This window comes from Ylistrum balloti, unplaced genomic scaffold (genome assembly GCF_031769215.1).
Source record: "Ylistrum balloti isolate Yb309-2 unplaced genomic scaffold, AGI_CSIRO_Ybal_v1 Utg369832, whole genome shotgun sequence".
NCBI lineage: Eukaryota > Metazoa > Mollusca > Bivalvia > Pectinida > Pectinidae > Ylistrum > Ylistrum balloti.
Window position 1 is genome coordinate 276,342 of NW_026781994.1, and position 26,737 is coordinate 303,078.

The 26,737-nt window shown below is 34.2% G+C and overlaps 1 protein-coding gene across 1 annotated transcript in view; it reads right to left on the reverse strand.

The window, feature by feature from the left end:
* Positions 1-264: 264 nt before the first annotated feature.
* The window catches only part of LOC132545220 (uncharacterized), a gene marked incomplete at its 5' end in the record, with an annotated part of 31,124 nt that continues 4,651 nt past the window's right edge, over positions 265-26,737 (reverse strand). The window contains 9 exons of the mRNA XM_060208895.1: positions 265-2,801; positions 3,984-4,169; positions 4,443-4,530; positions 8,287-8,337; positions 8,940-9,118; positions 11,234-11,369; positions 15,551-15,693; positions 16,931-17,024; positions 19,586-19,683. Of these exons, the coding sequence (XP_060064878.1) occupies positions 1,978-2,801; positions 3,984-4,169; positions 4,443-4,530; positions 8,287-8,337; positions 8,940-9,118; positions 11,234-11,369; positions 15,551-15,693; positions 16,931-17,024; positions 19,586-19,683 (1,799 nt within the window). The remainder of the gene's footprint in view (positions 2,802-3,983; positions 4,170-4,442; positions 4,531-8,286; positions 8,338-8,939; positions 9,119-11,233; positions 11,370-15,550; positions 15,694-16,930; positions 17,025-19,585; positions 19,684-26,737) is intronic.

Genomic DNA, 26,737 nt, shown 5'->3' on the forward strand with positions numbered 1-26,737 from the left:
GTCTCTACATTTATATACTGTTCAACAAATTTCACTTTGAACACTTCAACAATGTAAATAAAACGACAGCAAATACTGCAGTATATAATCTTTCATATATCTCGACAATGAATTAAAGTAATGATAACAAAAAAAAGCAAAACATCTCCCACTAAGTTTTTATCTTTGGGTATGTTTAAGAACTGTAATATTCTCTACATTTCTGATGACAACAAATTACTTACAAAAATGAAATTCATTTGGATTAAATAATTTACACTGTTAACAACTACTAGACAATGTATAATGAAAAAAACTTTAATTTTGTAAAGTACACATTTAATCATTTTTCCTGATTATATCAATTACTGTGTTCTTAATCCGAAACTAATATGACCATGAATGAGTTTAAAATATAAGTAGATTTCTTGTGCACTTATCAATGAACTAAAAAGTTATGATAAAACTTTTTGTGTGTGTTCCCTTTTAATCAAGAAATGTGTGATCTCCTGAAATTCATAATTTTACAATAAATAAAATAGCCCATCAATTATGACAATCAGATCTACACTAACAGCTGAGTTCCTGTTTAAATCAATGTTTCATATTGAATTCAAGAGATTTTTTTTTTCAGATCCATGTACTTCAATCCAATGTTTTTTACCTGCATCTTATTTTCGCCATTTCAACATCATGACTTAATTACGGCCATTAATTAACATTCCTGACACAGACTTTACCATAATGCTTTACTATAATTGTTGTTAATTATCTTAATTTGAGATGATCAACTTCAGGTCTTTTTCGTTATAAAAATTTTTTCGATAATGACTTGTACAGGAGTGTTAGTTAACAGTGTACCTGTAACACAACACCACCTTAAAAGTCAAAAGTACATTTTTAAAGTAAATATCCTATATTCCATCACAGGAATGAAACATATTTGCTGCTTAATTTCTAATTACATCTAAAGTACCAAAATACATATAACATAGTGTCGCTACATCAGAGAATGTCCAGACATACAGTACATGCTGTAAATTTTATGACACAAATTCCTGCTTTGAAAAAACATAACATCTTAACCTCACTGAAAATGGTAACAGAGAACTTGAAATGATATGGTTAAATCTATTTCATTATAATATTAATAAACTTTATTTATACCTGCTCCACAAATGACTCAACACATAATTGAATTGAACGAGGTCATCTTTTTAACCAAAAGATGACTTTTTAATTTCCAACATTTTATTTTCCAACATCAAACTTAAAATCCACTATAAAAATTAAATGACATAATTATTGGAAAAAAATAATACCTTAGGTGGGGAATTGCCAGAATTATGCCTGCATTTATTTTACAATTATTGCCAAGCAAGTTTTTCCAACTTATATTAATCACTCATGGTGGTGTTAGTGTGGGTGGAAACCAGAGTACCCGGGGAAAACCCACGTGGTCGGGCAGGTAACCCCTTACCTTTGCACGTCCGTTCAGGAATCGGACCCGGACGGCTAGGTGAAAGGAGAGCATTACCACTGCGCCACCCAACCACCCTCGTTGGTAAAAGGACAACCAGGCCAAATTTATTTGTACATCTAATCTGTAATGCCAATCAAAGAGAGAGACTTGACAGGGATATATTAACTTTAGGTTAGAGAAACAATAGCCTTCAAATATACATTCAGTACGTAAGCAGTCCATGTTGCAAAACTAGCAAAATAATGAATGCTGATTATCATTAGTACTACGACAGAAAAATTTACAGTTTTTAATCACCATATCTAACCAGATATCCTAACAAGAAAATGATGACTTGTCATGAAACTGATATTAAATTTGGAAAAAAAATGTAAATTTGTACAGTTTATCTGATTGGTCCTTTCAAGTAAACAAAGAATTTGCACATTTTTTAAACAAATTCAAAATGAAGCTGTAGTTTGTCAGTTATGTATTCTATAAAGCATATATGAATATTGTTACACCACCAGTACACATCAACAATCTGCAATATCTTTTTCAGAGATCAATGAAAGAAACAGCTTCTCAATATTGCTCGAGTAGCCCTGATCTTCCTGTTCCTTATCTAAAAATGGTTCCACTAATGAAGGATCATATACCTGAGGTCTATTCTGATAAGGATCCCTCGAATATATATTCCTTGGAATATTTTCGTGTACCTGTGGGAATTTAGAGGGCTGGGGTGGCTGAGTTGGGGTACACAACGGATAACATCCATTTGGGAAATGAACAGGACATGGAGGATTTAGCGGTTTAATGGTCTCTTCCTGCCCTTCATTCACATTTTCCACGGTATCTTGTGGAGGATTAAGAATTGCCATGATGTCATTCTGTAATGCATTATCATTCACTTCATTTAACTCTGATTCATCCTCAGTGAGATATTTCAAAAGTTGTTTACAGTCGTGTGTCAGATCATAAATCTGGTGTTCCCCAACATTTGTAACTGTACTCCTATCTGCATATCCAGGAATGTATAGGACCACAATTTTCAAATCACCCGTGTTACTCAAGTCCCTGGAAAAGTTAATTGCTTCCTTGAAGTAATCCTGAACTGTGGAGCGAGCATTTATCTCCGTTTGACTTGTGATACCGGGATTAGACATGACACGTGGAGCTGATTGGGACCACAGGATCAGTAAATGTGAACATTGCTTCACTTTCTCTTTAAACAATTCTAAGGGACATGTTGGCTCATTCTCCCAATCCTTATCACATACCACCTCCACTTTTCTATTCAGGAATTGTGTTATGCAAGGCACATATTTCTCAGCTTCCCTCAGATATAACAGGAATTTCTCTGATAACAGAAAAAAAAACACATTTAGTTTGGTAAAACTCAGACAACTAGGTGGAAGATCATATATAGTTTTGAAGAAATTTAATAAGAGCACATTACTGACTTAAATTCTCAACAATCTCAGTACTTTTTTAATGCAAACTTGAATAGTCCAAAAAAGGCTTTACAAATGATACAATTTCCCTAATGGTTCCACCATGACTTACAAGTGCAAAAAAAGAAAAGTGAGATGTGTGCAGTTTGATCAAAATCCCTCAAGCCACTGATGTGCTGATAAGAATCTTCTTTAAAAAAAGGGAATAGAAATGACCTTGACCTTGATACTACATCCTTGAAATTTTAATTTATTTGTGATGATATGGTCCTTTATATAAATTTGAGGTTTGCTTGAAATCCCTCCAGCAATGAAGTCACTAGTATGCTGTCGAGAAATTTCTAAAAAAAAAGGTAACATTTTACATGGCTCTATTATTACAACCAGCTTGTCCAAGATTAGATAGGTAAGTGTTGTGTTTTATATGGAGACGGATTGAATAGTTGGTGTTGTATTCTACAAGGAGACACATCAGACAGGTTTGTGTTGTGTTTTACAGAGATACAGATAAGACAGGTTAGTGTTGTGTTCTACAATGAGACACATTAGACAGGTTGGTGTTGTGTTATACATGGAGACACATCAGACAGGTTTGTGTTGTGTTTTACAGAAATATAGATAAGACAGTTTGGTGTTGTGTTATACAGAGATACAGATAAGACAGGTTGGTGTTGTGTTCTACAAGGAGACACATCAGACAGGTCAGTGTTTTGTTCAACAAAGACGAAAATTAGACAGGTCAGTGTTGTGTACACAAAGACGCAAATTAGACAGGTCAGTGTTGTGTTCAACAAAGACGCAAATTAGACAGGTCAGTGTTGTGTTCAACAAAGACGAAAATTAGACAGGTCAGTGTTGTGTACAACAAAGACGCAAATTAGACAGGTCAGTGTTGAGTTCAACAAAGACGCAAATTAGACAGGTCAGTGTTGTGTTCAACAAAGACAAAGATTAGATAGACTACTGATGTGTTCAACAAAGAGACATATTTGACTGGTTAGTGTTGTGTTCTACAAGGAGACATAGACAGATTAACGCTGCGCTTAATGGACAAGTTCCACTATGATTTGTTTTCAAATAAAACTTACTTTTTTTGGAGTCCTGACGATTTCTTGGCCTCTTGAAAACTTCTTTTAAGAAGTCCTTATTTTGACTTTGCCAAAACAGCAAAAGTAACAAACTACATGCTATTGCCATACTTGCTCCTATCACAACAATGGGCCACACATAGTCTTTATCATGGTCAAGTTTAGTAGAGGCCAACGGTGCAATACCTTGATCAAAAAAGAAAAGTTCTAACAGCATTACCTGTTTATATTCCTGGGTGAGAATAACCAAAATTTAAACAGAATTCCTGATAAAATTTGACATCAGCATTTACTAGAAACAGCTGTTAACATATTCAAATGGCTGGTGAATTATGCATGTCAAAACAGATCATGGAAATCTCTTTGCTTGGAGATGATAGTACACAACAAAGATAGTTTACAAGTTCCATTATAATTCAAATGTAGCATATGTTGGTCTGAAATATATTAAATACATACTTGTATCTCCTCGGATCATCAAACTAGCAGATTGATACTCTAAAACTGTAGATTTCTTCTTTGTCAAATCTGTGTATTTCACTAGGAGCTAGGAAAAAGAAAATGATATTGGAATTATCTCCCTTGGACTGATAAACTAGTACACCAATATATTTTTTCAATTTCCAATCCCTTATCCTTTTTTCAATAAGCTTTCAATGGTTTTATATATCATATTTGAACTGGCTTTCTAGGATTAACGTAATGCAGTTTCAGCCTATTCTCACAGCTTTTGGAATGAGCTGTCACTACCAATCCTAGCTACCTGATTGGTGGAAATATTCTAATGATTTACCTGTGACACCTAGCAGGAGTCAGATATGCTATAAACATTACTGCCATCATTCAAAACAGCCTCATACACACATCCCATTCCTAAGAGACAATCAAGTATTACACTAAAATCTTGCTAGAATTGACAGACAAAATGTTCATGAAAATATTCAGACTGAAATTTGCAACAATCAGGAACTAGCATTGTTCTGGTTTGCAGAAGATTCTCCGAGGTGGGACAATATGGTGGAACTCACTTAAGTAATGGAAACATTGACATCTATTCTAAGCAGTCTATCTAAAGTTTGGCAACAAGTCATGATCAATGACAATAAGTCATAAAGACTCTTCAGAAAATACATTTTAATATAATCAATACAGAGATTGGCATCATAAATATGATCACAATAAACTTTTTTTACGAACTTTCATGTTGATATTTGTTATATTGATTGTGTAATGGAGAGCTCAATTTCTATAGATAGCCCACGACACCATACACTGTATCACACTCAAGGGCAGAATCTTCAATTATCTTAAAATACGAAATAAAGTCAGAAATGTGAAAAGATATGTGCTTAATGTGATAATGATACATTAATGTCCAATGTTGCAGTTTTATGTATGAAAAATGACCAAGTTACGACGATTTGACTCTAGCGAGAATGACAGTGTGGTACATGTGTGTACATTTTACCCGATATACAATTATGGGTGATCGAATGCGTCTTTAAATACTATTGTCTTAAATACTCAATGAAGTTAGCTACAAGGATGTATTGATAATATGATAACAAATGTAAGGAGTTTCATGTTGACATTTGTAAAATAAGTTGTACTGCAGAGAAATAAATTTTCCTTGATCACTGAAGATACATGTATGTATGTTCAGCGATACATGTGTGTATGTGTTCAGTGATACATGTGCATATGTGTTCAGCGATACATGTGTGTATGTGTTCAGCGATACATGTGCGTATGTGTTCAGCGATACATGTGTGTATGTGTTCAGCGATACATGTGTGTATGTGTTCAGCGATACACATGTGTATGTGTTCAGCTATACATGTGTGTATGTGTTCAGCGATACATGTGTGTAAGTGTCATCTTGTTTTATATGAATTTAATATAACAAATCAAATGAATTATAAGAAAGAATTGTCCCATCATAGTTTTATGATTTTTATCCGAAACAAAGATGTATGAATAACACTCAATTATCTCTGACTGGAAACTGAGGCCCCAACTCTGTATTGAAAGCAAATGGTATGCAGAGCACAGAATGTAGACGAGTGTACTTTGTCAAAGAGTAAGGGTTTTTAACTATGCATTGTTTTAAGATAATTACAATTTATAATCTGTTTTGTTCTGGGTTTAATATCCAATACCAATGACAATCTATTGATTTGGAACTTTAATTTGATTCCATGAATTGTACTTTTTGCACAAATTCCACTGGTTTGATGGAAAATGTATTCAAAATTTTGAATTTTGCTGTAGAAATCATCTTCTACAAAATGTTTGATTGTTTTGCATGTCATAGATTATATTTCACATTTAAAATTACAGATATACATATATATAGTCAATCAACATTTTTCGCCTTACAGAAATTTCAGTACTTTTTTCTTTTTAAAAAGTGATTGAAAGAAAATTAAGGGGATTTCTAAACAAAATTTCCTTATATATTTCACTAATATGACAGGAAATATTTTACATTTCTGACATGGTCTGTGATGTAGTTATAAGTACTGACATGGTCTGTGATGTTGTTATAAGTACTGACATGGTCTGTGATGTAGTTATAAGTACTGACATGGTCTGTGATGTAGTTGAGTGTACTGACATGGTCTGTGATGTAGTTGGGTGTACTGACATGGTCTGTGATGTAGTTATAAGTACTGACATGGTCTGTGATGTAGTTATAAGTACTGACATGGTCTGTGATGTAGTTATAAGTACTGACATGGTCTGTGATGTAGTTATAAGTACTGACATGGTCTGTGATGTAGTTGAGTGTACTGACATGGTCTGTGATGTAGTTATAAGTACTGACATGGTCTGTGATGTAGTTGAGTGTACTGACATGGTCTGTGATGTAGTTATAAGTACTGACATGGTCTGTGATGTAGTTATAAGTACTGACATGGTCTGTGATGTAGTTATAAGTACTGACATGGTCTGTGATGTAGTTGAGTGTACTGACAGGGTCTGTGATGTAGTTGAGTGTACTGACATGGTCTGTGATGTAGTTGAGTGTACTGACATGGTCTGTGAAGTAGTTATAAGTACTGACATGGTCTGTGATGTAGTTATAAGTACTGACATGGTCTGTGATGTAGTTATAAGTACTGACATGGTCTGTGATGTAGTTGAGTGTACTGACATGGTCTGTGATGTAGTTATAAGTACTGACATGGTCTGTGATGTAGTTGAGTGTACTGACAGGGTCTGTGATGTAGTTGAGTGTACTGACATGGTCTGTGATGTAGTTATAAGTACTGACATGGTCTGTGATGTAGTTATAAGTACTGACATGGTCTGTGATGTAGTTGAGTGTACTGACATGGTCTGTGATGTAGTTGGGTGTACTGACATGGTCTGTGATGTAGTTATAAGTACTGACATGGTCTGTGATATAGTTATAAGTACTGACATGGTCTGAGATGTAGTTATAACTACTGACATGGTCTGTGATGTAGTTGAGTGTACTGACATGGTCTGTGATGTAGTTATAAGTACTGACATGGTCTGTGATGTAGTTATAAGTACTGACATGGTCTGTGATGTAGTTATAAGTACTGACATGGTCTGTGATGTAGTTATAAGTACTGACATGGTCTGTGATGTAGTTATAAGTACTGACATGGTCTGTGATGTAGTTATAAGTACTGACATGGTCTGTGATGTAGTTATAAGTACTGACACGGTCTGCGATGTAGTTGGGTGTACTGACATGGTCTGTGATGTAGTTTTAAGTACTGACATGGTCTGTGATGTAGTTATAAGTACTGTCATGGTCTGTGATGTAGTTATAAGTACTGACATGGTCTGTGATGTAGTTATAAGTACTGACATGGTCTGTGATGTAGTTATAAGTACTGACATGGTCTGCGATGTAGTTGGGTGTACTGACATGGTCTGTGATGTAGTTTTAAGTACTGACATGGTCTGTGATGTAGTTATAAGTACTGACATGGTCTGTGATATCTAATTTTATCAATATGCCTTTGAATGCAACTGTAGCAGGGAATTTGGTAAACTATACCTAATCTGTCTTCTTTTGCCACTTTGTCCATAGGAAGCATGGTTGCATGGGTGTGCTGATGCAATGTTTTCACACAAAAAAAGTTGCCTCTAATACTAGTTTAATGTATCATATATTAACCATCTTTGTGGTGATACATCTTCACATATACTGAACAGGTGAATCTCATCCTTAACTTCAAATAAGTATCATTTTAAAGTTTTATTTGGAGTGAAGGTAAGAGAGTGAAATATACATTATGTATATAGATATATATATAATTACCTGAGCTCTGTAGGTACCTGGTTTTACATTAGTGAACGTACAACTGTATTTCTGAAAAAAAAATGTAATTCTGAAATATTATCTAAATTAAGATATCAGCAACCCTTTTTTTCCATAAATTTCTGTGAATTCTCTCTAATCCAAACACTGTTTGGACTATATAAAAATTCGTTATTTCTCCAACTTCAAAATAAATGTGCATTAATTAAGATATCAGCAACCCTTTTTTTCCATAAATTTCTGTGAATTCTCTCTAATCCAAACACTGTTTGGACTATATAAAAATTTGTTATTTCTCCAACTTCAAAATAAATGTGCATTACACTGCAATGTACATGAGGAAAAGTTGACAAAGGACAGATGACAGATGCTAGAACATGGCATAAGCTCATTTGGCAATTGAAGATATCTTAGCAAAACATACAAAGCAATACATACATGTAGCAAATTTGTGCAACACCTCCAAGACCATTATAATTCATGTAAGGTGTAGTTTAACAATACTACATGACAATTTTCTTCCTTAGGATTAAGAGGCTTTTAAAAAGAGAGTTTAGGAGTAGTTTTCATTACCATAAGAGTGTTCTAACTTCTCCATCAAATCAACAAACACAACTGAGTGATGAAAAGTTCTAACAAGGGAGAGAACTAACCTGAGCATATTCCATGAAGGTGGAAACATTTGTTTTCCTATTTCCATCTTCTCCCTTCAGAAAGATCTCATATGTTACACTTGTCAATTTGCCAGGAGAATCTCTTGGAGAAAATACCACATAGACACCGTTCTTTGGTAAAATAGCTGTAGCAATTACTGGATACCATCCTTCAACACCTAAATCAGAAATATAAAATTAACAGTTGGAAAATTATCAAAAACATTTACCGCTGGGATAGCTACTGTATACTGTAATAAGTATAAACAGGTTATGAAGTGTAACATTAAATACTGCACAAACACAAATGGCATACTGAAGTCCAGTCATCTTACCGTGAATCAGCTCGCCCTTCTCCAAACATAAAATCATGTACCGCATTCATCATCATTTCATTTGTCTACATATTAGTCTATACTTAGGTAAATAAAATCCAGTACATGTATCACACAGGACTCAGAATCACTTTTCAGATAACGTCACATGACTCTCATAAGCTAAATGGTGGCCATTATGAAGCAAACTGTTGCTGATATAGGAGCTTTTCAAAGGCAATATCCCAAACAGCTCATCATCTGTGAATTCAAAGTCATTTCTAGATCAGTGTTTGCAGAATCATATATTCAGAAATATGTCTGCCGAGGATATTTTGTGAAATAAAATATCTTTGAAGTCTGAGTGATTTGAAGTATTTCTGTATAACTCTGTAAAATATAAACTGTTTAAGTCTGAAGGAGATATCTTTGGATTCTGTAACTGATGGATCACCACCTAAATCTGAAGTGGTTTAGAATTGAATGTTCCTAAACAGTAAAATAATAACTTAGAAACTTCCTGTATGGACTTTTATGAAATTTCTCCCATGTAAATGGTTTTTAGTTCAAAAGTGACAGCTACATATGTATCTTTAATAAAATGCAACATTTGAAGTTAACTAAATGTATATAAAAATCTAATCAAGTGTTAATTTGTATTCTATGCTGGCATCCATCAATGCTTCATTTTTAAAGATTGTGTTCTTTAAAAGTTTAATCTTTTCCCTTCTTATCTCTTCTTTCCTCTGTATTTCTTCAAAATCATACTAAATTTGAAAATTCATCCACAGAAAAAACAATAGTAATCTTTAATTGCCACAAGTTGGCCATTTTTTTGTTTTCTTATCAGTCCCAAAATCAAGCAAGCACAAATGAATTTTGAGAAAGATTCATCTGTTACTTTTCAAGAAACAGAGTTCACAGTCCTTCATTGTGAAAATCCAAGATGGCTGCCTGTCAGCCATATTGTTTTTTCTAATCAGTCCAAAAATTAAAATGACACAACTAGGAATGAAGGGGACTCACAGATTAAATTTTATCATGAACCAGTGATAACAAAAACTGTGACCATACGGACAACAGACGTGGAGTGATATGAATAATCAACAATTTGATAATGGTGAGCCACTAGTGTACATCATATTACTGTATATATCAAATTATATTATGTATTAAATAACGATTCCAAGAAATCCAAGTTGGGCATCTCTGTCAGTTTGTTTTTCTGATAAGTAACAAAATCAAACAAGCACAACTAGAGACCAAGGGAAACCGAAAGATGGAATTTAAGAGAGATCCATTCAAGACTTCTCAAGAAATAGCAGTAACTTTCTAATCAGTCCCAAAATCAAACAGGCACAACCTGGGACAAAGGCAAACAAACATATGAAGTTTGAGAGCAATCCATCCTGTTCTTTCAAGAAATAGCGATAACAAACTTTCATTTTTAAATCCAGGATGACTTCCTGTGGGTCTTTTTGTTTTTCTGATCAGTCATGAAATGAAATAGGCAAAACTAGTGATCAAGGGGAACCTACATATAAAATTTGCGAGAGATCAATCCTGAACTTCACAAGAAATAGCGATAACAATTTTTCCTTTTTCAAAATCAAAGATGGCAACCTGTCATCCATTTTGTTTTTCCGATTAACCCAAAGTCAAAACTGCATAATTAGGGACCATGTGGAACCTACATATGAAATATGAGAAAGATCCTTCCTGTAGTTCTCAAGAAAGAGTAATACCAATAACAAGGACTATGTGCTCCCCTGAACATTTTCATTTACGGACCCGTGGAGTGACAACAGACCATGGTAGCAAGATTTAAATAGCCTAGCATCTGATGATGGTGGGCTAAAAACGTGTACCTATCCTTTGTCTTAACGAATTATTTCACTGATATAAACATTTTTCAATCAAATCAAATGTGAATCAAATCTTAAATGAAAAAGAGTGACATCAGGATGGTAGTATACTTACCCATATAAGTGGTTGCTGTGAAGTTCTGCTCAATATAGAGTGATCTGTTTGGAGCATATGCAGTTAGCTGAATCCTATACACACGTACTGCTCCACAGATGTCCAGGCCCGTAAGACACTTGAATTTCAACTGTTTCTAGAATAACAACATTTTATAATGAAGCTTTCAGAATGAAAACATGTAAAGTAATCAAGCTGAAAAGAATTCTTAAGGCACTGATGAATGGTTGGCAACAAATAAAACCAGGAAACAAGTGGTTTATGAAGTCTGCATCACTCAACTGGTCATTTCAGCTGTATAGTAAAAACAAAGAATTTCAAAATTAAAAAATACTTTCTGGAATCATTTCACCATTGGGTCCCCATAAATATGTGACCTTGACCTAGAACCAACAATCCTAAAACTAGAGCTTGATATGTGAGTGTTTTAAAAGTGTGTGAAGTTCTTCTTGAGGATTGCAGCCACTAAAGGCTTAACAATGATTTGCTAAAAATAGTAATAATGACTTTGACTCAACTGCCCAAAAACTCAGACTTATCCAAGACATTTTGATGCTTTATAAGACTGTACAGTTTGATGAAACTCCTTCAAAGAGTGAAGCAGCTAGTGCCTAGCCAATGAGTTTCTTAAAATAGTAACAGTGACCTTGATACTAACCCAACACTCATGAACCTAAACCTAGTCCAAATTGTTTTGATACTTTAGATTCTGAAGTCTGATGGGAATCACTCTGCAAAGGAAGCTGCTGGAGCAATGACAAATGGTAGGGGACTGAAAAAAATTCCTAGAAAATAAGCCGTATGGAGCTGGCATCACCTGTTTGTCTCAGTTATTCAGTCATTTAATAATGATTTTAAAATTGAAAAATATTTCCTGAAATAATTTCCCTATTGGTTCAAGGTCTTGTGATCAAATGGAAATCACATCAACAACATACCGAGAATTGCTTCAGACCAAACATGGACACAACTTCCTTTTATTTGAAGAAGGATTTTTAAGTACTTTAAAAATTTGCTTGATTTCCCTATGTAGATAGCCCCATCCAACCTTTCTACACCAGAGGGTCAAGACCCACCATTTATAAAAAACAAGAGTCCTGATCGTCTTAACAATCACCTTGTTGATTTTTGAAATTTCTTTCAATCTGATTCCTTTTGGCACCTGCCCTCAGGCCCATGGCATGTGGGGACCATATAATTTACAATTCTGGTTAACCTTTAGTCATTGAAAATTTCTGCACATGCAAAGTAAAAAGTTTGCAGCGCATGACTGACACACGATGCAATAGGATTACACATTTTATGGAGTTTAGTAAATATGGTTGATTAGTATTACAAATTTAAAATTCAACAAAAATATCATGTAATTATGACGTAATAGGGGTCATATATAGGCATATGAAATATTGATCAGAAATTATAAAGGTCATTTATAGTTTGGCAGCTACCAAAATACAAATGGACACTGCATCATTTAGTCTCTTTAATGTAAGAGAGGTGAGTTGTGTGTCCCAGACAACAAAAATTACCTGTATGCAAGTATATACACAACGATTCTGTATCAGTTAGGTCTCCTTTATCACAAACACAGCACTTCAAATTTACCTGAGAATATATTTTGTTGTTACAAAATGATAGAAAATTGATACTAATACAAAAAAAACCAAATAACTAACCTTTCTGGAAGGTTAAGTTTTTAAATATTTCATTGCTGAGATTAAAAGAGATGTCCATTTAATGTTTACATATATATTGTATTGATCTGTACACTTAGAATGGCCATGCATGGCAAGTTGGAACAAAACACTCTAAATTATGAGTGTGTATACAATATTATTCAGTCTGAATCTAATAGATCTACATAAGTATGACCTACAAGCACAAAGCTTAAGTACTCAGCTTCTATTTATCTAGAAATAAATAAGTCCTATCCCACACTTATTCATAAATCATTCCTAAATTTATATGGACCGCGATAGAAAAGCACACCAGTTTTCATAACCTGTACCCAACATGCATACATCAAACACACCTCGCACATCTTAAAATGTTATGAGATCCCACAACTGTAATTCAGACCTCTATGTAAACAGACCAGAAATTAAAGTGTGGAATTATGCATCTGACACAAAATCACTGTGCCTGTGTAAATGAAGATATTAAGAAAGTTCAAATACATACACAATAAACACCACAAGTTAAACATGACACTTGAGAAACCTCTTCAATATTATTTAACTGATGGTAATTGATATACTATTCTTTACCTAAATTCTCTGTCAGTATTAATACCATGTAATTACATAACTTCCTGTGAAAACGTTAGCCTCAAACCAAGGCTGTGATTTCAGCAATGCAGGCCTTTTTTTTTTTAATTAAGTTTCGGATAACCGCAAATTACAATCCTTCATTCTCACATTGTCCTGAGAATTGGGTGTTAAATAAAGGAATTTTCTTTTACAATGAATAGACATTGACTAAGTCTGTTTCCTTACATTGAACATATGTTTTTAGTGTGACAATTGTCAAAGAGATTTTCATGAAAGTTATAACAGGTCTAGAGTGCTCTAAGATAACAATGTACTGAGACACAAGAACACTACTATCTGTCTTTACAATTTGTCATGTGTCAGAATTTTTTTTTTTTTCAATGTGTTATTTATGGCTGAAATCCAGAACCTGGGGTTAACAGGTATATCTTGGAAGGATCAAATTTTCACTTCCAATTATGGCAGTTTCTGACTCTTTATTACTAAGATAAAGTGAGAATTCTGTCAGGGCCAACAGTGTGGTTCGAGTTAACTGGGGTATTTAAGTTTTAAAAGTTTTATTTCATGCAGTTTAACTACATTTCCCTTATTGGTCCCTGCTCCTCCTGCCCCTAGGGGTTGAGACCCACTAGTAAATATACAAAATAAATTATCATTTACCCTAGGAATTTTCAGACTAAACTGTGATATAACCCTGACATTCCTACAGAGGAAAAGAGAGATTAAAGAATTTGCCCTATTTCTCTTATTAGGTCTCATCTTTCCCATCCAAGGGGGCCGCCATCCATGATTTATACAAAATTGAGTACCCTTAACCAATGAATGTTTCAGTCAACAAAATCCAATTATTCAGACTGATCGTTTAAACAAACCTGTGACTGCTTCACCCCTGGATGGTGTTCAGGCCAAATTGGATGGTCGCTTGCCAGCCATTTTGTTTCTCTGATCAGTCCCACATCAAATAAGCAACGACGATTGTTTATGGATGGACTGACAATGGATCATTGACCATGAGGGCAATTTGAGTAGCCCACCATCTGATGATGGGCTTAAAATGTCAAATATTTTCACATCAATAAAAATCCATTTGCAATGTGTTCAACATTTTACAACAGTACCATATTATGCAAACATGATTTTCTATCTGTGAGTCCCTGTACTCATCTCTGTTGTTAAGTTCTATTAATAGGAAGGGTTATCCCAAGAGCAGTGCCATGCATAAAAAATTACAGCAGTTTGATGTTGTATACACGAATCTATAGCATATTTCTAGGACCTATACAGCATTTTCATGCCTTTTCAAATGAGTGTTGAAGGAATACTTTAACTAGAAAGAAATTCTTACAAGCTGCTATAGGCTATGGATGTTGTCACAGATATATGAAGGAGTAAATGTAACACAAAAGAGTTCCAATTATGCCAAGTAACAGTAACATCACTGTGCAGCCTTGTAGACAATACAGGAATTAACACAATGAACGGAATAAATCTACCTATCTCAATCCCAATGTTCATCTACATAGCTTCAATGATAAATTAACAAACATTTAATTTCCACACAAACATTGCTGTATTCATGTGAGAAGAGTCAATCGCAACTTCAAATCCTTCAAGATTTTATGTATGAAAATAACTCTGGATTGCATTCATGTTGATTTCGTTACCGATATCGGAGGAGTGTTGCAGAGTCCAGGTCTCTATTACCTCATCATTTGTGAACTTAAAGTCATTTATAGATCAGCGTATGCAAAATCATGTATTTGCAAATATGTCTGGAGAGATCAGTTAGCGATATAAAGTATTTGCGAAATCTAAGTGATTCATAGCACATTCTGTTTGTATGATCCTTACTGTATTTCTCCACAATGATATACCTCAGCAAAATAAATGGACTTTAATTGAAAAACTCACTAAGTAGAATGACATAAACATTTTAATGTTAAATTAACTTTACAGATAAACCATAACATGGAGAATTCCTGAAATATCTAAAAATTGAAAAAAAAGTTTTTTGAGAATGTTAAAAAAATTGCATATATATAGTTACCGGGTTTAAGAGATCATGAGTCGTTGGGCGGTAGTTATCGAATCTGAAGAACCGTGTTATATGATGGTCATAGTAGTATGAGTCCCTGTGTTCTATGTGCTCCACGCTGGAAAACACCATCCGCATAGACTTGGGTGCCACATCTGATCCATGTATGTAAAAAAAAAAACATGCACATGTATCCATAGACAAATATACATACACAATCATTTTCTTATCATTTTGTTATTTAAGGTTGAAAAAGATGCTTCCTCAATCAAAATTCTGTTTTTTTTTCCAGATTTATGGCTATAAAAGAGGATCACAAACATATGTGCCTTGCAGTGGTAGAATAAGTATGGAATTGGTACAGTAAAAATATGTTTTTCAAAATAATGTCTAATTGAATATTTTGCAACTCCACCAGCTCCTGGAGCATCTGAATTGCTCATCTGATATATATTTAACATTTTCACACATCAAAAACAACAATATCCCATTAATTTAAACCAAATTTAAAACTCAAGGCAAAATGCTGTCTAACAATGACAGATTTTATTTGATCCCAGTGACCCAGATGGGACATCTCATTCTTTAAACCTTATTGGTCTTCTTCTAAAAACCTTGTCAATTGCATATCATGATCCAAGGCTTTTATTTCATCTGGAAATTTGAATTTTGAATAAAGATTAAGATCATTTCTTATCACAAACTTCAAAATTTGTTGGGCTTCATCTTTGAGACCTAAAATGCAAATATCATGATACAATGCCTTTTGGTTTTTGAGAAGAAGTTGTTTTAATGATAACAACAAATTTGACCCCTGTTATCTTGATTATGATTCAAGATTATTTCCTTTCACAACTTTTGTCAGGTGTTATACCAGGAAGTTTCTAGCCAAGTACAATTCATGAATTTTAGCCTCTTGATATCGAGAATTTGTTTAAAGGAGAAAGTTGAGTCTGGATTGAAAGACAAAGGACACCAAAGCACTGACCTATGGTGAACTGAAACTGAACTTTCATTAGTATTAATACCTTTGATTGTATTTGTTTTTAGCACTTAAATGTCATTTTGGGAAATGATACTGAACATGTCAACATCAGTATTATGTTCCTGTATTTAAAACTAATTGTAATCTGGTAGAGTTAAACATCACGAAAAATGACTACTTAATTTCATTTCCATTAAATAAGCCTATATAGAAAGTACTGAACGTTCACAAACAGACAATTAGCACCACACCTAAATATCAGGCAGGAACCGGACCTGTAGTGAAGGACACTTATGTACCTCAATCCTTAAAAGTTCTATCTATATGAACATTTGTATGCCAAAAGTGCTAGCTCCAAACACCCAACAACAGATACAGGATGTCAAAGTTCTGGGCTGGATACTTACCTTCTTGTACTCCAGACCTTAACAGCAAGTATGGGACATTAACATTCACATTCAGGGCTGGGTAGCCATATGCTGTTTTGCCTGTCTGATTTCTCTGGTGAAAAAAAAGTAAAAGTTTTTATCAAAATATTACATCAAAACTTATAAATGTGATATATAAAGAAGATTCTGTCTGCTAACACAATTCCTGCAAACTTGAAAAACTCCATTCCCAAGCATGCTACTATACAAATATCATTAACAAGAGTCTATATCATTCATGGACAAGTTATAACTATACAACAGAACCCATTATAGAAGTCCTCAAAACTCTCCCTTCAGTCATGAATGATGCTAATTATAAAAGTACTTCAATATAGAAAAGGAGTCACACACCATTATTCTCTCATTTCTACCTGTGTGATACAACGAGCCCTGACACACACCATTATTCTTTCATTTCTATCTGTGTGATACAAGGAGCCCTGACACACACCATTATTCTCTCATTTCTACCCGTGTGATACAAGGAGCCCTGACACACACCATTATTCTTTCATTTCTATCTGTGTGATACAAGGAGCCCTGACACACACCATTATTCTCTCATTTCTATCCGTGTGATACAACAAGCCCTGACACACACCATTATTCTCTCATTTCTACCCGTGTGATACAAGGAGCCCTGACACACACCATTATTCTCTCATTTCTACCCGTGTGATACAAGGAGCCATGACACACACCATTATTCTCTCATTTCTACCCGTGTGATACAACGAGCCCTGACACACACCATTATTCTCTCATTTCTACCCGTGTGATACAAGGAGCCCTGTCACACACCATTATTGTCTCATTTCTATCCATGTGATACAAGGAGCCCTGACACACACCATTATTCTCTCATTTTTACCCGTGTGATACAAGAAGCCCTGACACACACCATTATTCTCTCATTTCTAACCTTGTGATACAAGGAGCCCTGACACACACCATTATTCTCTCATTTCTACCCTTGTGATACAACGAGCCCTGACACACACCATTATTCTCTCATTTCTAACCTTGTGATACAAGGAGCCCTGACACAAACCATTGTTCTCTCATTTCTACCTGTGTGACACAATGAGCCCTGACACACACCATTATTCTCTCATTTCTATCCTTGTGATACAAGGAGCCCTGACACACACCATTATTCTCTCATTTCTACCTGTGTGATACAAGGAGCCCTGACACACACCATTATTCTCTCATTTCTAACCTTGTGATACAAGGAGCCCTGACACACACCATTATTCTCTCATTTCTAACCTTGTGATACAACGAGCCCTGACACACACCATTATTCTCTCATTTCTACCCAGGTTCACTGTTCTTGTATGCACCGATACATGTAATTCAGGGACGCACATGTATGCCCATAGAAATGCAATGTGTACCTTCCTGATTGACATTATTACCTAATTCAATATAAACACATTTGTGTACAAAGTTATATGCAGTGACTGTTTATGCTTTGCTTTTAATTTGCTAGGGCAAACTTTGTTTGCCAAATCTCTGTATTGAGAATTAATTTTCTTTGTCAATTAATTGCATAATAAAAATATGATTTTTGTGTAATATGGCATTTTTTATAGTACACTGTCCATGTCTGAAGCTATTTTTACCCAAATATTCAAGAATGAGAGATGAGAGAAAAATACTCTTTTATCTGTTGTGCCCCTTGAGGATGTCACAAATGTGATCAACCCCTTGGCAATGCCTGGTGTTTTACAGCATCTTATAACCACTCAGATGGAATATCCGTATCAGAAAAGCATCCACAACATTATGCTATAAATATCATGCTACACCTACAAACCAAATTTCATTAAAAATTGGGACAATATCTAAATGTCAACTAATTAAAATAATCCGTTTGAAGGCCATTTTGGTGAGAATGTCATCGATTTTTTTTTATTTTACCATCTTAGTGAATGTTTTATAGTTATCCTTCCCACAAATTTTCTATGCGCTGAACAGAACAGAAGCTGTTGTGAAAAGCTATTAGCCAATCAAATGACACATCTACAGGACATCAGTATTGACCCCTCAAAGTTTGGGAATAATTCAACATACAGTTTTCGCAAAAAAAAATTGGAAACCTTTACAGCAGAGAAGTGAAAAAGAACAAAAAGAAGAATAATAAGATTTAAAAAAAAAAGGGCAAAATTAATATTTCAAAACTTCATTTGGGGCACTGAATAACAAATTTGTTTCCCATTGTAAAAGGGTCATAGGCATTATTACAAGTTTAAAGATTTTCACATATTTGAACCAGTGACTTTCACAAAAGGGTCAAATTCATTCACTTCAGCAAACTTTAGGCATCCTTTCACCAAAGTTTATTAAAGGCGAATTGTTAGTACCCTTCAGGTCTTTCAGCTATTGCAAAATTGTTGTCTGAACATTTTAAAATAATTGGTCAAGATCATTTATTTTTACAAACTTGTTATAAGAATCCATTGAATGGTGACATTAATAAGGTGACTACATTCTTCCATTATTATAAGTTCTATTGTCACAGGTTTTATTAGATTTGAAAAGAATGAAAAATGAGCTGTTATCACGTTACCCAGGAAGTGGAGTGAATGACTTGCATCAACCGGTTAACATTTGTCTTGTTTTTACCTGGTACACACAGATGGCAGAGATAAGAGGTAACGGGCCTGAATGGTTAGCTGTTTCCCATGCTGCAATGTTATACTGGTTGCTATATTCTTCCCAACCTAACAACAAACAAAATAAAATTTACTACAATCAAACAAATTATAGCCGTAACAAAACGATATTAAAGTCATGTTTATCAACTGGAACACATGAATTAAGTGAGTTCCCTATTACAAAAATTCTTTAAGCATTTCTAGCAAATTAGTCTTTAAAATGTCGTTTGAGAAATAATGCACAGTAACACAGATATTCTGATGAGTCACAAGAAAGGTGAAAGTACAACACATTCAATAATAAACTTGGGTAGGTGGGGCCTTACATGTTACATGTTTTATATCATAAAGCAAACAAACTCTTCAACAATGTAAAACACATTGTCATACAAGTTCCTGGTCCTGAAATTTCATTACAACAGGATTTGATACTGTATTTCTTTGTCGCTCTCAACAGAGAATCTTGTTTTCGACATTTTCTGTATGGAAACGTTGATAGAAATCCAATGCTACAGAGATAATACTGGTTATATGACAATAGATCGGAAACTTTTATTTAATTCCAAATCAGAAATTTGTACTTTACTTCTTGTCTTTTTACAGCTATGCTAGCTTAGTTAATCCACTTTGATTCCAAAATACCGGTACATTTACTAGCTATGCTAAAATTGTTCAGCTAGTAATCTATATCTACCTGTATATGTATTTATACAGGGCGGTACTCGACTGTATAAAATCAGTGTGATTATAAGCTTTGTATGAACAAACAACAGGCACATTGGGCCTAATTATACATCAAAACTTCTATAATTCAGCAATTGCATTGAAATATTTTTCCCATTTAGAATTTCACAAAACTATTGATTGGAAGATTCAACCCTAGGCCAAGGTAAGGCCAGACTTTCAATTTAAACAAACATAAGTCCTTTTCACCCAGGGATAATCTTGACCACATTTGGTTAAAATACTTAATCTCTGCAAAACAAGGATGTTTAAGCCTATTCTCCATTTGACCTTCCACTCTGCCCCCTGGAGTCCCACACATTTATGTAGTCCTGAAGGATGCGTCTGACCAATTTAGGTTAAAGGAATTTCACCAGAACAGAAGTATTCTAAAATTTTTCCTGTTAATTCCACTTTCAGAACCTGCATGCTATCATGGTTGATCACACACACACATCATTTATACAAAACTAAGCCTTTTTCACCCATTGGAAGGCTTATGACAAAATCTGGAAAAATTCTGTCAGTTCTACACAGAGAAGAATTCTGGATAACCTGCTCATCATGCAGAGACTTCAACCAATCATTTAAAAATACAAATGTACAAGAAAGGTTTCTCTTCTCCAAAAATGCCTCTGACCCCCCCCCCTAATTCCCCAACCCCCCTCCTTCTGAATAGCTGAAGAAGGTGGCATGAATAAGCTTATTATGTCATGTTATTCATGCATATAAATCAGACAGATCTCACATACCTGTAACAGGCATAGACCTATCATCTTGACATAATCATTCCGACTAAATCACTGTGTCATTGTATATTGTGTTCTTGACTCTATAAGTACACGCAGAGACCAAAACAAACTTTAAATCACTAGAGATTAAATAATTTTGTGACACTGAAACCTAGTCACACTGTAGTCGGAGATCATCAGAGGTCAAACATTGTTGGGTCATCCTTGCCAAAATAAAACATCTGTCTGTTGACTGCTTGATATTATAATATACTGAAGTTCAAAATTGTTTTTTTATATTCACACAAAAGATTTAAAAAGATTGAATGGTAATACAAAGCTAAGACATCACATTTTTTATAACAATGGGTCTTATCAATATTTATCATATACCTGTGACTTAATTCAGCTGTTTTAATTTTAATACACGTTCGATTTATTCTGTTCCATTCATCATCACTATTTTACTAAAAATCAGAAATATAAATTTCCTAAAAATTATCACCAGTTAAACTACCCTAAAATCTCCAATTCACACTTGCTATAAATGTATGTATTAGATGTACATATATGGTAAATATGATGAAACATTCTTTATATATATATATATATATATTCAACATCCCTACTGACTACAGTAACTGTTGGAAACAGATGTCACAATAATCCCTACATATGTATATATTCACATGTGATGGCAGCTAAGATATCGAAGAGTATGTATTAATGGAACAATCTATTCTGAAATATTCAAATCAGAAAAGTCCAAGGGACTATGCAATCTCTAAATGTACTACAAATACTCAAATAATCACATCACCGCGGTCTTTGTTTCACACATAAACAATAAAAACTGTCAATCTCTAATGCTGGTTAGACATATATCTACAATCATGTGTGTAGCATCTTATGTCAATCATTAACAAAGCTTGTCACTGAACCCTACTTAACAACTGACAGATCGGCTAACACAAATCCTCTTCTAGACTGAATAATGATCACATGTCTAGAAATCTTGAAATAATTGTACTGATAATTATAGACAGCATCTCCATGAAGACTGCCTTAGATGCAAACCAGTAGTTATACTGAATTCCTCACCCTGTTACTGTTATAGAATTTCACTATATATCAGAAAGCTTTGATATATGTATGGATATATTGTCGGGTTAGACATGGTTAATGGACAGCTTCCTTTACACAATTTTTGCAGTAAAGTATCGCAGTGACAGGTAGCTACAGAGGACAGAGATGGAGAGCAAGCATCGTTGTGGGGATTGAAAAACATTACACAATGTGCGTATGATGTCTGCAAAATATGTCTGCATGATAGGAAAAGTGGAGAAAATTTGCTATCGCACTTTTGTGAGAATAATAATGTGCAGTTTTCTCACAAAGATATGCAATTCTATCATGCTTCATATAAATTTAGAAATGATTTATGAATAAGTGTGGGATGGGGTTTATTTAATGTCTATATAGATAAGATAAATTTAGATCTATCACGTTCAGACTGCATAGTTATATACAGTCATAATTTAAAGTGTTTTGTTTACGAAGTGCGACACATTACGAGTCTTAGCGTACACTCATTATACATCAGAAATGTAAACATTAAAGGGATGTCTCTTTCTGTCTCGGCAATAAACCATCTTAAATCTCACACTGTCAGAAAAGAATTTTTTATTTGCATTACTTCCGTATTATTCTCATTTTTCTAACATTTTTTAAAGAAAAATTTATCAGTTGAATTTCATGTTTTGTGTTTGTAATAACAGAGACCTTACTGGTATACTTAGCAGTGACTGGTGTATTTATTGAGGGTAGAGAGAAAGGGAAGTAAAATATTGCTGTGACTAGTGTACTTATTGAGGGCAGAGGGGAGGGAAGTAAAATATTGCTGTGACTGGTGTACTTATTGAGGGCAGAGGGGAGGGAAGTAAAACAGCTATGACTGGTGTACTTATTGAGGGCAGAGATGGAGGGAAGTAAAATATTGCTGTGACTGGTGTACTTATTGAGGGCAGAGGGGAGGGAAGTAAAATATTGCTGTGACTGGTGTACTTATTGAGGGCAGAGATGGAGGGAAGTAAAATATTGCTGTGCTGGTGTACTTATTGAGGGCAGAGATGGAGGGAAGTAAAACAGCTATGACTGGTGTACTTATTGAGGGCAGAGATGGAGGGAAGTAAAACAGCTATGACTGGTGTACTTATTGAGGGCAGAGATGGAGGGAAGTAAAATATTGCTGTTAGTGGTGTACTTATTGAGGGCAGAGATGGAGGGAAGTAAAACAGCTATGACTGGTGTACTTATTGAGGGCAGAGATGGAGGGAAGTAAAATATTGCTGTGACTGGTGTACTTATTGAGGGCAGAGATGGAGGGAAGTAAAATATTGCTGTGACTGGTGTACTTATTGAGGGCAGAGGGGAGGGAAGTAAAATATTGCTGTGACTGGTGTACTTATTGAGGGCAGAGATGGAGGGAAGTAAAACAGCTATGACTGGTGTACTTATTGAGGGCAGAGATGGAGGGAAGTAAAACAGCTATGACTGGTGTACTTATTGAGGGCAGAGATGGAGGGAAGTAAAACAGCTATGACTGGTGTACTTATTGAGGGCAGAGATGGAGGGAAGTAAAATATTGCTGTGACTGGTGTACTTATTGAGGGCAGAGATGGAGGGAAGTAAAATATTGCTGTGACTGGTGTACTTATTGAGGGCAGAGATGGAGGGAAGTAAAATATTGCTGTGACTGGTGTACTTATTGAGGGCAGAGATGGAGGGAAGTAAAACAGCTATGACTGGTGTACTTGTTGAGGGCAGAGATGGAGGGAAGTAAAATATTGCTGTGACTGGTGTAGTTATTGAGGGCAGAGATGGAGGGAAGTAAAATATTGCTGTGACTGGTGTACTTATTGAGGGCAGAGATGGAGGGAAGTAAAACAGCTATGACTGGTGTACTTATTGAGGGCAGAGATAGAGGGAAGTAAAATATTGCTTTGACTGGTGTAGTTATTTAGGGAAAATATTAAAATCTTTCCACGTTAATAAGGATTTAATGTACTTATTTTTAATCTACAAGAAGTACAAATGTGACAAAATACTGAATAATTTTTCATTTTAAATAAATATAAACATTTTTTTGGAACAACTTTTCAGTTTTTCATTCAATGACTCAGTGTTTTGCAATGAAAAAGCAGTTGTAAATATTTGTGATGGAGAAAGACTATTTTTTATCAGGAGATATATAATTTGTGTTGTGTAGAGTGTTAACAGAGACCTTAAAAACTATCATATTATTTTCATGCTTCCTTGTATACATAATACAATTCGGTTATGTCGTAGAAAGCCTTCAATCATTGATCAATGACCAGGCACTGAAAAAGACTACTTTGTCATGAATTACCTCTACTGTATTGTAAAATGCACAAACTAAATTTTACAACCTGATCAAATAATATCCTTATCCTACAACTGGTTTATTTACAAGTGGATTTATATTCATATCTACAATTTAACCAATAAAAATATGTAAATCAGCTATTGTGTAAATTTCTTTTAAATTGGCCAATGACATAAATGCAGGAAGAGAACGGGTATGACAGTCGTAGGCGTACAGGTTGTGAAATAGTCCAATAGAAGAGATAAATCAAAGTCTATACACTAAACTCACACCTAACTGCCTTACAATACCGTACGCTCGTTACAGAGATGTAAATACGATATTTTAAATCTTTTTAAATAATCGAGAAGCATGCCAAGAACTGAAGCGTATGTAGCCAAACCAGTTATTTAGTACAGCTACATAAAACTTAGATAAAAAAATTTCAAAGTTTTCTTAAATTTTCTCCTGCATACTTATGAATATTACATCTTCAATCATTCAGGAAAACCAATTACAAAGGAAAATACATTATTTGAAACAAGTTAAATCAAAAGTTTTGGTTTCGTTTTAAATAAAGCACATATACCTCCCAAAAGGATTGAAATCACCTTTAGAACAAGATATAGTTATAAAGGTACTTTCACGGAGTCTTGAAAATGTCATGAAACATGCAGAATGATTTCTAAGACAGAAACAGAAATAAGAAAACTAATTGATGTAAACTTGTATTCTTATCTTTACACCAAAGAATGAGGTCTATCACCTGAGAAAGGCATGAATTAAGGTAAATATTTTCTGCCAAATGTCCCACAACACCAGGTCTACCTTTAAATTGTTACCCAGAATGATACTCAATATATACACATTTGTTCTGCTGTCCTTTATGAATCATTAATCAATATATACAGAAACTGTAGATATCAATATATAGCCTGTATTTTTTGTGGATTGAGACAGTACAATAATTAAGATCTCGTTTATAATCAATATGTAATTGTGATAGGAAAGTCTATGTCAGTTAGTACTGAAAAAAATTAATGAAAATGAATCTTTTGAACAATATTACACTGTTTACCAAGCAACATCACCTGGATATTTTATTATTTATGCTTTTGCTTCATAGAAGTCTATTCATTTCCTAGCCACAACTGAAAGACTATACAGCTAAATGCTGTAACGGTTTTGTCCTTCAGCCAGAACTTTAGTTTTAATGGTTTTGTCCTTCAGTCAGAATTTTTGTTTTAATGGTTTTGTCCTTCAGTCAGAACTTTTGTTTTAATGGTTTTGTCCTTCAGCCACGCGGATTTTTTGTTTTAATGGTTTTGTCCTTCAGCCATGCAGAATTTTTCTATTTTCATTACTTACTATCAATCACATATACTTTAGCCTAGAGAGTCAAAGCAGACCTCACACCTTAATTACAAAATTATTGACTTAAAAGAGTAATATTAACTTTTAATTTTTTTTCATTGAGATTTTACCTGCAAAAGTTATGGTTGGGTTGTCCCAATTAATTCTTAAGTTATGAAGTTTAGATCAAGGAAGTGTTTCTACAAAGATAGTTATAGCTATTGGTCCCTTTAGTCAGCCAACAGACCTCGTAGATAAGCATGATAAGAACAAGTGAATATCATTTGATGGATTGTAACACAACCTTGCTGTAAAATAAGGACTTTCCTCTTCAAAGCTTTTATAGGGATTTTTTTATTTATTCTTTTTCTTCCCCAATTTTGGCATTTTTGTCAATTTTTTTTTTTTTTTTTTTAGGGGAAAGGGGTTGTTTTTTTTCAATCTTTTAATTTTTCAAAGGTTTTGTTAAACAATAACAAAAAAGAAATCAGGATTTGAATATATCTCTTAATAACAATGTTATTTTCTATCATTAACCAAATCTAGACTGCTTTTGATTCCTAAAATATTTCATGATGTATTATTCTAGGAAACTGATCCACCCAGCTGTAAACAAATAATATGTAATATGTATGTAGACAAAGAAAGTCGAGAATACATAAAACCTATGTATATAATATATTAATAATCAGATAGAACTTATCCCCTTTATTTCACAACAAGTAACACAAAATTACATTATAGATCCTCATCCTAAAACAGACAACATTTACATCACATTATAATGTAATGTCCTCATCCTAAAACAGACAACATTTACATCACATTATAATGTAATCTTATGTCCTCATCCTAAAACAGACAACATTTACATCACATTATAATGCAATGTCCTCATCCTAAAACAGACAACATTTACATCACATTA